This window comes from Tympanuchus pallidicinctus, unplaced genomic scaffold, assembly GCF_026119805.1.
Source record: "Tympanuchus pallidicinctus isolate F22 unplaced genomic scaffold, pur_lepc_1.0 scaffold67, whole genome shotgun sequence".
Taxonomy (NCBI): Eukaryota; Metazoa; Chordata; class Aves; order Galliformes; family Phasianidae; genus Tympanuchus; species Tympanuchus pallidicinctus.
This window is the reverse complement of record NW_026294788.1, coordinates 136194-148457: the sequence shown is the minus strand read 5'-3', so window position 1 is coordinate 148457 and position 12264 is coordinate 136194. Positions and strand designations below refer to the sequence as shown.

The 12264-nt window shown below is 64.7% G+C and overlaps 1 protein-coding gene and 1 non-coding gene across 6 annotated transcripts; one reads left to right on the top strand and one right to left on the bottom strand.

Annotated features, from left to right (window-relative positions):
- The first annotated feature begins 46 nt into the window (after positions 1-46).
- Positions 47-153, top strand: LOC128072050 (U6 spliceosomal RNA). Its single transcript, XR_008202066.1, has one exon. It is a non-coding gene; the product is annotated as a U6 spliceosomal RNA (small nuclear RNA).
- Positions 154-253: 100 nt separating this feature from the next.
- ABCA7 (ATP binding cassette subfamily A member 7) lies at positions 254-12213 on the bottom strand. 5 transcript variants are annotated; one of them, XM_052665442.1, is made up of 48 exons: positions 12039-12143; positions 11490-11601; positions 11310-11403; positions 11067-11208; positions 10778-10991; positions 10587-10667; positions 10284-10515; positions 10058-10197; positions 9861-9977; positions 9413-9786; positions 9147-9323; positions 8800-9022; positions 8507-8728; positions 8177-8381; positions 7989-8105; positions 7724-7895; positions 7457-7588; positions 7248-7387; positions 7023-7160; positions 6715-6917; positions 6562-6613; positions 6287-6489; positions 6137-6185; positions 5952-6035; positions 5622-5639; positions 5319-5470; positions 5116-5240; positions 4948-5046; positions 4667-4862; positions 4503-4597; positions 4289-4321; positions 4101-4206; positions 3943-4017; positions 3647-3816; positions 3406-3583; positions 3194-3309; positions 2966-3110; positions 2765-2888; positions 2546-2675; positions 2336-2456; positions 2166-2228; positions 1984-2090; positions 1621-1762; positions 1414-1548; positions 1239-1342; positions 1076-1168; positions 746-989; positions 254-663 (listed from the first exon to the last, which is right to left on the bottom strand). In XM_052665442.1, exons 2-48 carry the CDS (start codon positions 11553-11555, stop codon positions 505-507), a joined length of 6507 nt encoding a protein of 2168 aa, XP_052521402.1. In that variant the 5' UTR covers positions 11556-11601; positions 12039-12143; the 3' UTR covers positions 254-504. The 5 variants fall into 5 exon arrangements, 4 of the variants coding, with proteins under 4 accessions (XP_052521402.1, XP_052521399.1, XP_052521398.1 ...); XM_052665439.1 differs by lacking the exon at positions 5622-5639 and having other exon boundaries at positions 12039-12213; XM_052665438.1 differs by lacking the exons at positions 5622-5639; positions 12039-12143 and having other exon boundaries at positions 11490-12008.
- Positions 12214-12264: the final 51 nt, after the last annotated feature.

Below are 12264 nucleotides of genomic sequence, written 5' to 3'. Positions count from 1 at the left end.
ATAGACAAAAAGGGGTTTAAATACTGTCTGAGGGAGACGGTGAGTCGTGCTCGCTTCGGCAGCACATATACTAAAATTGGAACGATACAGAGAAGATTAGCATGGCCCCTGCGCAAGGATGACACGCAAATTCGTGAAGCGTTCCATATTTTTTTTTCTTCCCGCACACCGACTGCCCACGGTCCCGCTCCGGACCTCTCTTTTTCTCCTCCCCCGCCCCGTTTTGCTACAGCCACAAAGCACGGCGCTCCGCCCGCGGCACTGCAGCACTTTATTATTCCATTCGCTAAGTGACAGCAGCGCGAGCAGCACAGCCCGGCGCCCAGCTCCGGGTGCAGGGGAGCGGGCCAGCCTTCCCCTGCAGCTCCGAGCCGGGGAATCGTAACCCCAGACCAGCAGGAGTGGTGCAGCCGGGCTCCAGGCCAACAGCAGACCGGGATCAGTGGTTGTGCTCCAGCCTGGAGCAGGGCTGGGGCGAGGGGTCCAGGAGCCGTGCAGCCACACTCAGACCACGCTCTCCTGATAGCTGTCGTCCTTTAGAAAAGGCATCAGCCTCCTCCCGGGCACTGGGGTCATATCCTGCCCTGAGGTTGCATCCTGAGCTGATCCCACGTCCTGCCACGGGTCCCCGTCGCTCTGCTCCCTGGCAAAGTGCACGAAGACCTGCAGGGATGGGGAGTGAGCAGAGGAGCACCAGTAGGAAGGAACCCCGTCCTCATACACCGTGCCCCCCCACCGCCATCACCTGGTCAAGGGTGGTCTGGGACACGGAGTAGTCCTGGATGGAGCCCTGCCCGCAGTGCGCAGCCAGCACGCCGAACACGTGTGCTAAGGAGCAGGCGTGGGAAGGCAGGCGGTACTGCAGCGTGCTGCCGTGCTGCTCCTGCAGCGCGATGCCGGGAAAGCTGCACTGCATCAGCTGCTGCACAGTGCCCAGCTCAGGGCCGGGCCCCGCCGCCCGCACCACCACTGTGTACCCATCCCCAAACCTGCACCAACGAAGGGGCGGCAATGAAGGCAGTGCTCGTCTCCAGCGCAGCCGCCCCCTCCCCATGGGGCCACCCCCACCCATTACCGGTTCTTGAGATGCTGCACGCTGCCCAGGCAGCGGAATCGGCCGTTGACCATGATGGCCATCCTGGTGCACAGCGCCTCGCACTCCTCCATGCTGCCGGTGGGGGGAGGTGTGAGGCACACAGCAGGGACGACCCTTGGTGTCCCCATTGCTGGGAACCCACCTGTGGGATGTGAGCAGCACGGAACGGCCCTCCCTGACCAGGCTGAGGATGCAGTCCCACAGGAAGCGTCGGGCACCTGGGTCCATCCCCGTCGTGGGTTCATCCTGCAGCCACAATGTCAGCTCCCCATCGGGTCCTGCCTCACGGCTGCCGTCCCCCCCACTGCCCCACTGACCAGGAAGATGATGGGGGGGCTTCCAAGCAGGGCGATGGCCGTGGACAGCTTGCGCTTGTTGCCCCCACTATAAGTGCCTGCCAGGCGGTCTGCATGTGGTCCCAAGCCCAGCTTGGCAATGCCCCACTGAGCCACCTGTGAGAGTGCGTGTGTGGGGGTGAGGATGGGGCTGGAGAGGCTGGGGGGAGGCTAGGATGTGGGCTGTACCCTGGGGGTCTCCTCCTCCGGCACCCCACGCAAACGGCTGTAGAACTGCAGATGCTCCCTCCCCGTCAGCAGCTCCGTGATGGCATCAAACTGTGGGCAGTACCCCATGTTCTGATGGACAGCCTGCAGGTCGGTGAGCACGCTGCAGGATGGGACATGGTGAGTACGCTGCGGGACAAGGGACAAGCTGCAGGAACCGGGGACAAGCTGCGGGGACAAGGGTGAGGCTGAGCATGCAGCAGGGTTAGGAACGAGCGAACTGCAGGGATGAGGATGAGGATGAAGAAGCCAGCATGCAGGCTGTAGGGATGAAGGTAATTGTGAGCACACGGTGAGGAGAGATGACGGTGCATATGCTCCCACCTGTGTCCCTTCAGCCAGGCCTCCCCCAGTGTCACTTCTGTGTCTCCCGTCAGCATCTTGAAGGTGGATGTCTTCCCAGCACCGTTCACCCCCAGCAGCCCGAAGCACTGTGGAGCAGTGGGCTTAGCAGCAGCCCTTACCCCCCCCTCCAATCCCCCCAGTGCACAGCCCCCAGCACTCACCTCACCAGGTGGGACAGCCAGGCACAGCCGGTCCACTGCTGGAGCGCGCCGGTACCGATACACCTTACAGGGATTGGGATCACCGTGAGGCACAGCACCTCCTGTCCAGGGGACACAGCACCCATCAGTGGGACGGGGGACACGGGACTGGGCACGGGGCAGCCACACACCTTGGTCAGGTCCTTCAGCAGCAGGACGGCGCTGCGCCGTGCGGTGCTGCCCACCCGCATCCGCTCCCGGGCTACGTCCTCATCCTCATCCCCCAGTGAGGGCAGCTGCAGAGCACGGGGTCTGGGGGAGTAGCAGTGGGGAACCTCCAGGATCCCCTATAGCCCCTGTTGCCTCCATCATCACCCCCATTGCCCCTCGCCAGCCCTCACCGGAGCCGCAGGAAGAAGCGGTACTGCAGCAGTAAGGTGAAGAGGAAGAAGATGATGCCCTCGATGGCCATGGCAAACATGTTCTTTCCTACTAGGTCCCAGGACAGCGGGGACACGAAGCGCTTGTCTCCTTTAAAAGGAGGAGAAAGGAGTTGCAGGATGGGGGCACCAGGAGAGGGGGATTTGGGCAGGGGAGCAGCCCTGCACCTCTGCACTCACCAAACCTCTCGAAGGCATCGGCCATCGCCTGGTTCTTCACCATGTCAATGAGGCCTCGGCCCAGGCAGAAGTGGGGGAAGATGAGGAAGACTTTCTTCAGGATGCGGTTGATGTTGTTGAGCTTCTATGGGGCAGTGAGGGAAGGATGGGAAAGCCGGCAGAGCCAGGCAGCTCCATTGAGGGATGGGTTCCAGCTCTCACCTGGTCCACAAAGAGCTCCAGCACGAAGGTGGCCACGCTGCCATTGATGCCAATGAAGAGGTTGACACATGTCAGGGCCACGTAGGCAGTGCTGGGGATGCTGAAGAGGAAGGAGGCCGGGTACATCAGGGGGGTGATGGACCACCTGGAGGGCAGAGGAAGGGGCTGAGGATGGTGCACTTGGGTGCCACCAACCCCATTCCATCCCAGCCTCTGCTGGTCCTTCACCCGTAGAGCAGCAGCAGCAGCACCAGGGCAGGCAAGTTGGCCGAGGACACATAGGACTTCTGCTGGAAGCAGAGGAAGATGAGGACAACCAGCAGTGCGGGGACCAGGTAGTTGCACTATGGGCATAAGAATCCGGGCAGGGGGTGACAAAGGGGTCCCGGCCCTCAGGAGCCACAGCCGTGCCCCATCCTGACCCCGTCCCCATCCCGCACCATGTCCCAAGCAAAGTTGCCCAGCCAATAGGTGACGGGCTTCATCCCGCTGATGAACTGCAGATGCTTGGCCTTGCTGACCCGCTCCTCAATGAGGAAGAGCACAAAGCTGGCTGGGACGAAGGACATGGCGAAGATCACACAGATGGAGACCAGCACGTCCACCGATGTGGCCATCCTGCAGCAGAAGGGGAGTCAGAGGGCAACGGGGAGCCCACAGGAGCCCAAACCCGGCACTCACAGTGCAGCCTCTGAGAGCTGCTCCTTGGTGAGGTTCAGCGGGTGGTTGATGGCCGTGATGCCATAGAGTGCAGGGTCAGAGCCTGCGGGGAGCTGTGCCCTCAGCAGCCCGTTGCTGGCCACGTTGAGGAAGGCGACCATGGCGTGCCAGCCTTTGTTGTTGAACCACACCTGCAGCCCAAGATGCTCCCTGAACTCTGTTCCACTTCTCTCTGCCAACCCTTGGCACTGCTCCCCACAGCAAAGAGGGGACGCAGCCAGTGCCACGTGTCGCCATGCCTCCAGCTCTGAGCTCACCTTGATGTTCCTGCGTGCATCCAAACCCTCGAAGAAATGGCTCAGGTTGCCCAGGAGCCGATCCATGGGGCTGCCCTGGGGTGGGACAGGGGGTGAAGTGCAGCCCGTTCAGCAGCCCTAACCGTGCCCGCCCAGGAGGGAACAAACCCTGGCCGTACCTGGGTGACATTGAAGAGTTCTCTCAACTCCTGCACTGCGCTGCCCACCTCCTCTGCTGATGGAAGGAGCTGCGAGCTACCGGCACCCAGGGAGAAGCCACCATACCTGGACATGCAGGAGAGCTGGGTGCTTCCAACCCTCCCATGGCACTGCATGGCCACCCTGCCCGAGCTGCCCCTGCACCCACCTCTGCTCGTTCACCCACTTCTTGGTTTTGAGCCTGGAAGAAACAGGGCAGAGGGGGAAACAGCAGTGAGGAGACATCACAGCAGTGTACGACAGCTCAGTTGTGAGATGGATCGCGTTCTGCCTGCCTTGTCTTCCCCACTACCCTCCCCATGGTCTCCCCACAGTGTCCCGGTGGTGTCCCCACGCACAGGACAGGTTCTGGGAGCACTCACCCCTGGCGAATGAGCTGGGGGTAGGTTTTCACCAGGTAGTCAGAGATGTTCCTGCCCGTCAGGTTCAGCAGGATGTCCCCTGTGCCCCTTTGCACCTGGTGAGGACAGACAGATGGACGCACAGCCCCACTAGCTGCCTGGATCTCAGCAGCAGCCGCAGTTACCTGGGGTGGTGGGAGCCCTCCGGCGGCCGTGGGGCACTCGGGCAGCATCCTGCGCGCCCCCGGCCCGCTGCACTGGCAGGAGGGGGACGGCTCAGCTCGTGTCCAGTTCCCACGCCGCAGAGCTTCCAGCAAGGCCGGGGGAACCGGGGGCTGCCTGAAGCCTTCGGGGTGGGACGCAGGTGGGCACGGGCCCGTTCTGCTCAGCAAGCACCGAGGGAGGGGAGACCCCCCGTCAGAACGCGGCACCGAAGCGGAGCCGAGCCCCCCAGCTCCACGCTCACCCCTCCGCCTCGTCCTTCATGCACACGGTACCGAAGCCCGGTTCGGCCAGGAGCGCGGCCAGCAACCGGGACGTGTCCGCGTCCCCCGGAGCGTCATTGCTGCAAAAAGGCACAGGCGTGGGACGGCGGCTCCGGGTTGGGCAGAGCACTCGGGAACCGGACGCGCACCTGAAGAAGGTGAACTGATGCCCGTACATCCCGGGCTCCAGGCGCAGCGCTGGGTATCTCCCGAAGGGCGGCACGATGAGGCTGAAGAGCAGCGCAACGCAGACGAAGACAGCGGGCAGGACGATCTGCGGGGCAGCGGATCAAGGTTCGCCCTGAAGCCTCTGCCCCATCCCGGGGTCCCCCCCCCCTTCCCACGGCCGTACCTGTGCGAAGAAGCCCCGCGTGCTGCGCCGGGCGTGGAGCAGCCGCTTGGTGAAGAGAGCGCGGAGCTGCTGCCGGGTGAGCGCCCAGCCCCGCACGCATCGGCTGCCCTCGGCCGCTCCACGCAGCAAGTCCGTCTCTTGCGGCTCCTCTGCTGCAAAGCACAGACGGGTCCTAAGCCGGCCCCCGGCAGAGAGGAGCAGGGGCTCGGCCCCAGTTCGGGGGCACGGTTTGCTGCAGGGATGGCCCCGCGCCTGGGTGCTGCATGCGGGGACACGAGGGACCCCCCAGCCCCCAGTTCCTACCTCTGCGGGCTCCTTGGGCTCAGTGTAAAGAGAGGAAAGCAGGGTTATGGCCACGGCGGCTATCGTAGCCCAACCCCCCCAATTCATGCAGCTACTCTCTGCCCCCAGCAGAAGGGGCCAGGACACATCCCCAGCGCATTCACATCCCCAGACCCACTCCCATCGCATCCTCCCGCCATTCCCAAAGCCCGGAGGACACCACGAGGTCGAACAGGCACAGTGCAGCATCCCTCCACCCAGCCCTGCCCGCACGGACGGACGCGTGCCGAGGTCCATGCCCAGTTCTGGGGGTTTGCTTCCGGCTCCCCGGCCCCAGCTGCTCCACTTTACCCGGCTCCTCGGCAGCTGCTCCCTTGACCCCTTCTTTATCAGGGCTCGCTCCTCTCCCCAGCAGGGGTGTTCTGTTGCTGTTGCCTGATAAAACGGGATGGGAGTGGGGCCACAGCCCCCGGCACCTCCTCACCCTGCGCATCGGGATCCCGAAACTCCGTTCCAACCGGGACCGACGCTTTTACCTGTCCTGCCACCATCTACCCCGCTGTCCTCGGCCACTTTCAGAAAGATCTGAGAGGGGAGGAGCTGCCATCACGCACAGCGCAGATGCCCGCTGTCCCAGCGGTCCGATCCTCTGGGCACATCTCCGGACACCCCGACTCCGCGGTTACCTCCTCCAGCCTCGTGTCCGAGATGCCGTAGCCGGAGATGCCCAGCTCGCCCAAACGCGCATCCAGTTCCCGGAAGAGCTCCCCAAAAGCTCCGTCCCTGGCCCCGCTGTAGGGCAGCACGAAAAGCACCTCGCGCCCGATGTCCTCCACCAGCCTGGAGCCGGGGACGTGCTGCTGCAGCAGCGCCGACAGCTGCGGCACATCTGGGGATGGGGAAGGCGGTGCTCAGAGCGTGCGGGGCCGGGACGCGGTGCGGGGCTGTGCGGGGACGCTACCCGCTGCGCTGCCCTCGCTGTCCCGCTCTCCGACCTCGGAAGTGCAGCCGTCCTGCGGGAAAGGGCAGCAAAGGATGGGTGGGTGCTGCAGCGGGATCCAAGCCGGGGCTCTGGGCACGGAGAGTCGGAGAGGACAGGACCAAGGGGAGGCACCTTTTTGGTAGGGCCGGAGCCGCCGGCGCCCAGCTCGGTGCTCTCCCGCTTGACCAGGGTGAGGTAGTAACCCGTGCCCAGCCTGGCCTTGAGGAAGAGCGGAGACCCGCAGCAGCAGAGCCGGCCCTGCGAGATGATGGCGATGCGGTCCCCCAGCAGCTCCGCTTCGTCCATGTAGTGCGTGGAGAGGATGATGGTGCGCCCTGGGGGCACAGAGCCACGTCCCACTCCGGTCTCCCCTCTCTGGCTCCCATCTCACCCCGCTTCTGTAGGCTCGCAGCAGACAGAGGGAATGGGATCCCCCTCACCCTTGCGGTACTTGAGCAGCAGCTCCCAGATGCTGCGGCGTGAGTAGGGGTCAACCCCGGCTGTGGGCTCATCCAGGACCACCACCTTAGAGCCGCCCACAAAGGCGATGGCCACAGAGAGCTTCCGCTGCATGCCGCCTGCGGGGGAGCGGGCGTTGGGGACGGCATTGGGATGGAAATTGGGTGATGGTGGGGATGGCGATAGGGATGGCACAGCCCACACACCCGACAGGTTCCTGGTCTGCTCCTGGCGCTTGTGGGGCAGCCCCGTGTCCTGGAGCAGCTGCTCCATCTCCGCTTGCACCTGCTCCTCCGCCAGCCCCTTCAGCCTCCCGTAGAACCAGATGTGCTCCTCCACTGTCAGGCTACAGGGTGGGGGGGGTCAGCGGGGGTCCCGCCTGCTGCTCCCCCCCCCCTACCCCTGCCCTGCCTACATATCAAAGAGCACGTTGTGCTGCGGACACATCCCCATGGACTTCCGGATGCTGTCGATATCGGAGCGGATATCCCAGCCTAGGATGTAGGCAGTGCCGGAGGTAGGGGGCAGCAGCCCGGTCAGGATAGACCTGGGGAGGAGGGGGTGGCGAAATGGAAGTGGCAGAGCTCAGGGGAAGCTCTGAGCCCATCCTCATGGGGAGCTGGGTGGGGATGGGGCAGTGCCAGTGCTGGGGCTCAGCTCCCACTCCTAGGTTCCAGCTCACATGGTGGTGGTCTTGCCGGCCCCGTTGTGGCCCAGGAAGGAGGTGATCTGCCCCTCGTAGAAATCCAGGCTCAGCCCATCGACGGCCACATGGCTGCTGCTGCGGTAAACCTTCACCAGGTTGCGGATGGAGACTCCTGGCTGCAGCCGGGGAGGCGGCTCCTCCACCAGCACTGGGAGCCACCGGTGAGTCACAGCCAGGCAGGACCCTCACAACGGGGCAGGACCCACCCCGTGGCCTCCCGTGGCCGTGGGCAGGAGCTCACCTTGGGGTGCAGTGAGAGGACCGCTGGGGTAGGGGGGGTATCCGGCTGAGGGAGGCTCTCCAAACCAGTAGCTCCTCAGAAAGGGGAAATTCCAGGGCTTGGGGACCCCGTACTGACCTGTGGGCAGAGACACAGGCGCTGAGCAGGGTCGAGCAAAGGGCCGCAAGGGGCAGAGGCTCTGCACTCACCTGGGAGGACGCCCTCGATGTACCAGGCTGCCAGCCCATAGAGGACAGCGTCCAGCAGCAGCAGCCCCATGGCCATGGCGAAGCTGTAGGGATCTCCCGGCACAGGGCTGGTGCCCAGGTTATGCCACTGCATGCCCACCCCCTGCTCCTCATACAGCGAGAAGTACTCACAACCAAAGCCAAAGGCCACTGGGGACAGCAGGCTCTGCAGCACCAAGAGTGGCACAGGTGGAGAACACGGCCATGCGGGTGCAGGGGTGCTGAGCACCCAAACCCCACAGCCAGCACATCCAAGGGATATTGGGGTGCAGGGAACGAGGAGCTGCTCACCACGAGGACGCGGAGAGGAAAGGTGACGTGGTCACGCCATGCCACGCACAGCACGTAGGGCAGGTAGAGAGAGAAGTAAAGGATGCCACCGCACGCCGAGGCCAGGTTGGCACGGGGGAAGAAGGTGCTGATGAGGAAGCACTGACAGATGGTGGCCACCGAGAAGGTGCCAAGGAAGAGGAAGATGACGGCCGGGTTGCTGTAGGGCAGGATGTCTCCCAGCTGCAAAATGTGGCAGGTTGGAGTTGCAGAACCCTCCCCACACCATGCCGGCTGCCACCCCCCCAACCTGCCTTGAGGATGAGGACGAGGAGAGCTGAGCTGAGGAGGAAGGGGATGAAGCTGCTGAGGAACCAGCTGAGCCAGAGCATCCCGCTGCTCAGCCCCATGCTCCGCATGGTCTCCTTGAGACGCGCCTCCTTCTCATGCACCACCCCCTTGATGATCATGGCCACCGAGTAGATCCACGCCAGCGTCATGAAGAGCGGCAGCGAGCGGTTCAGCACCCTCAGGAACCTGAGGAGGGCATCAGTCTGACCTCCCCCCCTGCATGTCCCACCACCAACAGGGACACAGCCCCGCAGCAGCACTCGGCCCATGCCCCAGGGCAGTGGGTCGCTGGGGGTCCTGCAGCACTCACACATCATCCACGTAGCAGGGATAGGGCATCTGCTGCAGGTAGACCCCCACCCGTGGGACAGACCCTGTCTGCACCCGCACCACCGCCTGCTCCACCAGGTCCTGCACGTAGACAAAGCCACCCCACACGTAGCGCAGGTCGCTGAATGGGTCAGCTGCAGGGCCCGGGTCCCAAAACCTGGGGTAGAGCAGCACGCTGAGAGGGGAGAAGGACGGACAGCACCCCACTCCAGGCTTTGGATGCTCAGAGGGGCTGCATCCCCCAACCTGTCCTTGATTTTGTTGGTCCTCGTGACATCGTCGATGTCCATGCGGATCTTGTAGCGCACGTGGGGGGGCAGCGCCGTGGCCGTGGCATTCAGGGGGGGCTGGAAGACCACAGCAGCCCAGAACTGCCTCTCCTCCAGCAGCTCCATGGCACGGGCCACCAGCTGCTCCTCGCTGCCCACCGCCTCGATCTTGTCCAGGCGGACGCATCCCAGGAGCTGTGACAGAGCACCCAGTGCCCGCTCCGCTTCATCCAGTGCCTGCTGCCAGCTGAGCCCTGCTGACCCGGCCAGCAACTGTGCCAACACCGACTGGGAGGTGCCATTGAGGAGCCCATCCAGGAGCGGTGCCCTGCCCGGTGCAAGCAGCAGCTCCTGCCAAGCATCAATGCAATAAAACCACCTGGCTCTGGAGGTGGCCCCATGCAGCCCCCGCTCTGGGCACGCACCCGCAGCGCCCGCAGCTCCTGGCTGCCATTGAGAATGGCACGGATGTGGGCTCCCAGCTCCAGAGCAGCACCAGCTGTGTCCCGCAGCGCTGCCAGCTCCTGGAAGGTGCGATTCACCTGCGAGGGGAGGGGATCAGGGGGGGGAAGCAGGGTGCAGCCTCCCCCCCCCCCCAACCCCCAGCACTGTGCGCGCTCACCTCAGCCATGATGCGGTCGGTGGCAGGACTGGGCGGTGTGTACAGGATCTTGCCCACAAACAGGGGTTTGATGCCGCGCCAGAAGAGCTGCGAAAGCGGGGCAGCCTCCAGGCTGCGGAGCAGCTCCTGGCAGAAGGAACCTGGCAGAGGGAAGAGCCGAAGCCTTGCATTGCCCCCACCCCCCAGAGGGGAACCTGAGGATCCCTGATTCCCCATCCCCTCTCACTGGTGTCGTTGTCGGGGGTTGCCGTGCTGCGCCTGGAGCCGTTGCGGTGCATGAAGGCACCGACATCGCTGTCCTCGTACCAGTTGAGGGAAGGCACCTGCAGCCCCCCACCCTCAGGGTGCCCACAGGCGATGCGTGATACGGCCTCAAAGGCGCCCACAGCAGAGGAACCAGGGGCTGTCAGCACTGTGACCTCACGCTGCAGCTCAGCCACGGTGCCCATGGAGGAGAGCTGCGGAGAGAGGGGCTGCAGGGAGGGCTTGGGTTGGGGCAGGGATGCAGGATGATGTGGGGATGCGGTACCTCCTGTAGCAGGGACTCAGCGCTCTGCAGGAAGGGGCCCAGGGCTGCCACAGCATCGTCCATCTCCAAGCTCATCTTCCACTCCTGTGGGGGTCACGGGGAGGGCTCACAGCCACCCCAAACACCCCCAGCAGTTGGGAGGATCCAGCTGTGGCAGGAGTTTGGCTGCTCCGGGCACCACGGGCACTCACATCACGTGGGCTGAGCCCCTCCACCAATGCCTGGTGCAGCAGCGAGGTGTTGGCGCGGAGGAGGCGTGTGAGGGCATCGCCCTGCAGCAGCCGGGATGAGATCAGCGCCGTTCGGCCCCGCAGTGCAGGCAGGAGCTGGGCGAGGTGGTGCAGGAGCTGCCAACCATCAGCACGCTGCAGGGCCTGGCGGACATCGGCCAGCAGGCGGGACAGGCTGCAGGCATGGGAGGGGGGGGATGTGAGGGGAGCAGAGCCCGGCTTGGCATCCCTCATTGCCCACCCTGCTCACATGGAGCCTCCAAAGTTGCCCACTGTGCCAGGGGCCTCTCCTGGGGTGGGCTGCTGGAAGCAGGGGTTGTGCACGTTGCAGAGGATGCCCTGCAGCCAAGGCAGCGTCCCAGCTGATGGCAGCGCCTTGTTGGGGAAATGGCCTGAGGGGGAGAGAAATAGGTCTGGGGGCTGCACCGCTTCCATGGAGAGACCCAGACCCCCACCCTGCGCAACTCCAGGAGCAGAGCATGGCAACACTCACACTGGTGCTGCTGGAAGGGGGGGTGGGAGCGCCGCACGGCCACCAGCACCAGGAAGAGGAAGAGAGGCCACAGCAGCTCGATGGCCAACTGCACCTGAGGGGACACCGCAGCTGGAGGGGACCATCGGCACTGCGGGGTCACCACGGAGACCCCCTACCCGAGCTGCAGGCGTTGCTCACCCGCTGCCTCCGGCGGTAGACGAGGTTCTTCCAGAGCAGCAGCTGCAGCTGCGTCCCTACAGCCATGGCTGCGCCGCGTGTAGCGCCGACGTTGTGCGCTGCGTGGCTCCGGCTGCGGGGTGAGAAGCATCCCATACTCCTGAGTCACTGCCTCCATCCCCCTGCCAGGCTGCCCGCGGCTCAGCAGGGCTGGGTTGGGCACCGGCACAACCCCGCGGTGCCGGGAGGAGTCGGCTCCGGAACCCGGCCAACAAAGCGCCTTTCCCAACCCGAGCCTCCAAATCCTATTCTTTCGCAAAGCAAAACCAGCAAAACAGGCACGAGCTCTAGAGAGCTCCTTTGGATCCAGAAGATGCGTTCACCCTCACGGGGCTGCAGGTGCCCAGGGGTGTAGGATGGGTCAGGGCGCTGCCCGTGCCTCAGTTTCCCAAATGCGGGCGCTCAGCTCCCAGCCCGTGTGCGGGGCACAAGGATGAAATGCGTGCCTGCCCGGCTCCTGCCCGTGCGGAGCACGGCGCGGAGGGCCCCCCCCAGTTTCCCTGCTGTTACCTCCGATGCCAGTCCTGTCCGGAGCAGGGAAGCGCCTGGATGCAGCCAGAGCGGAGCGGGGGACGGGCCTTTGCAGCCGGGGCCACCCCCCCCCGGTGCCCGGAGCCGCGCACTCACCCGTCCGCCCGGTCCTACAGAGCCCGAGGAGGGGCGGGCGGCACCGGACGGGATTATGAGATCTCGGGCGGCAAATCCCGCTGATCTCCGCCGGGGGGAGGGTTGGGGG

Bases quoted from the DNA above. Each gene is read 5' to 3' on its own strand.
- ABCA7 (XM_052665438.1), bottom strand. From the start codon at position 11,624: ATGGGATGCTTCTCACCCCGCAGCCGGAGCCACGCAGCGCACAACGTC. The intron at 4,598-4,666 runs GTAACTGCGGCT...TGTCCTCACCAG, and splicing joins GAGGGCTCCCACCACCCCAG to GTGCAAAGGGGCACAGGGGA. The intron at 3,310-3,405 runs GTGCGGGATGGG...TTATGCCCATAG, and splicing joins GCAACTTTGCTTGGGACATG to TGCAACTACCTGGTCCCCGC.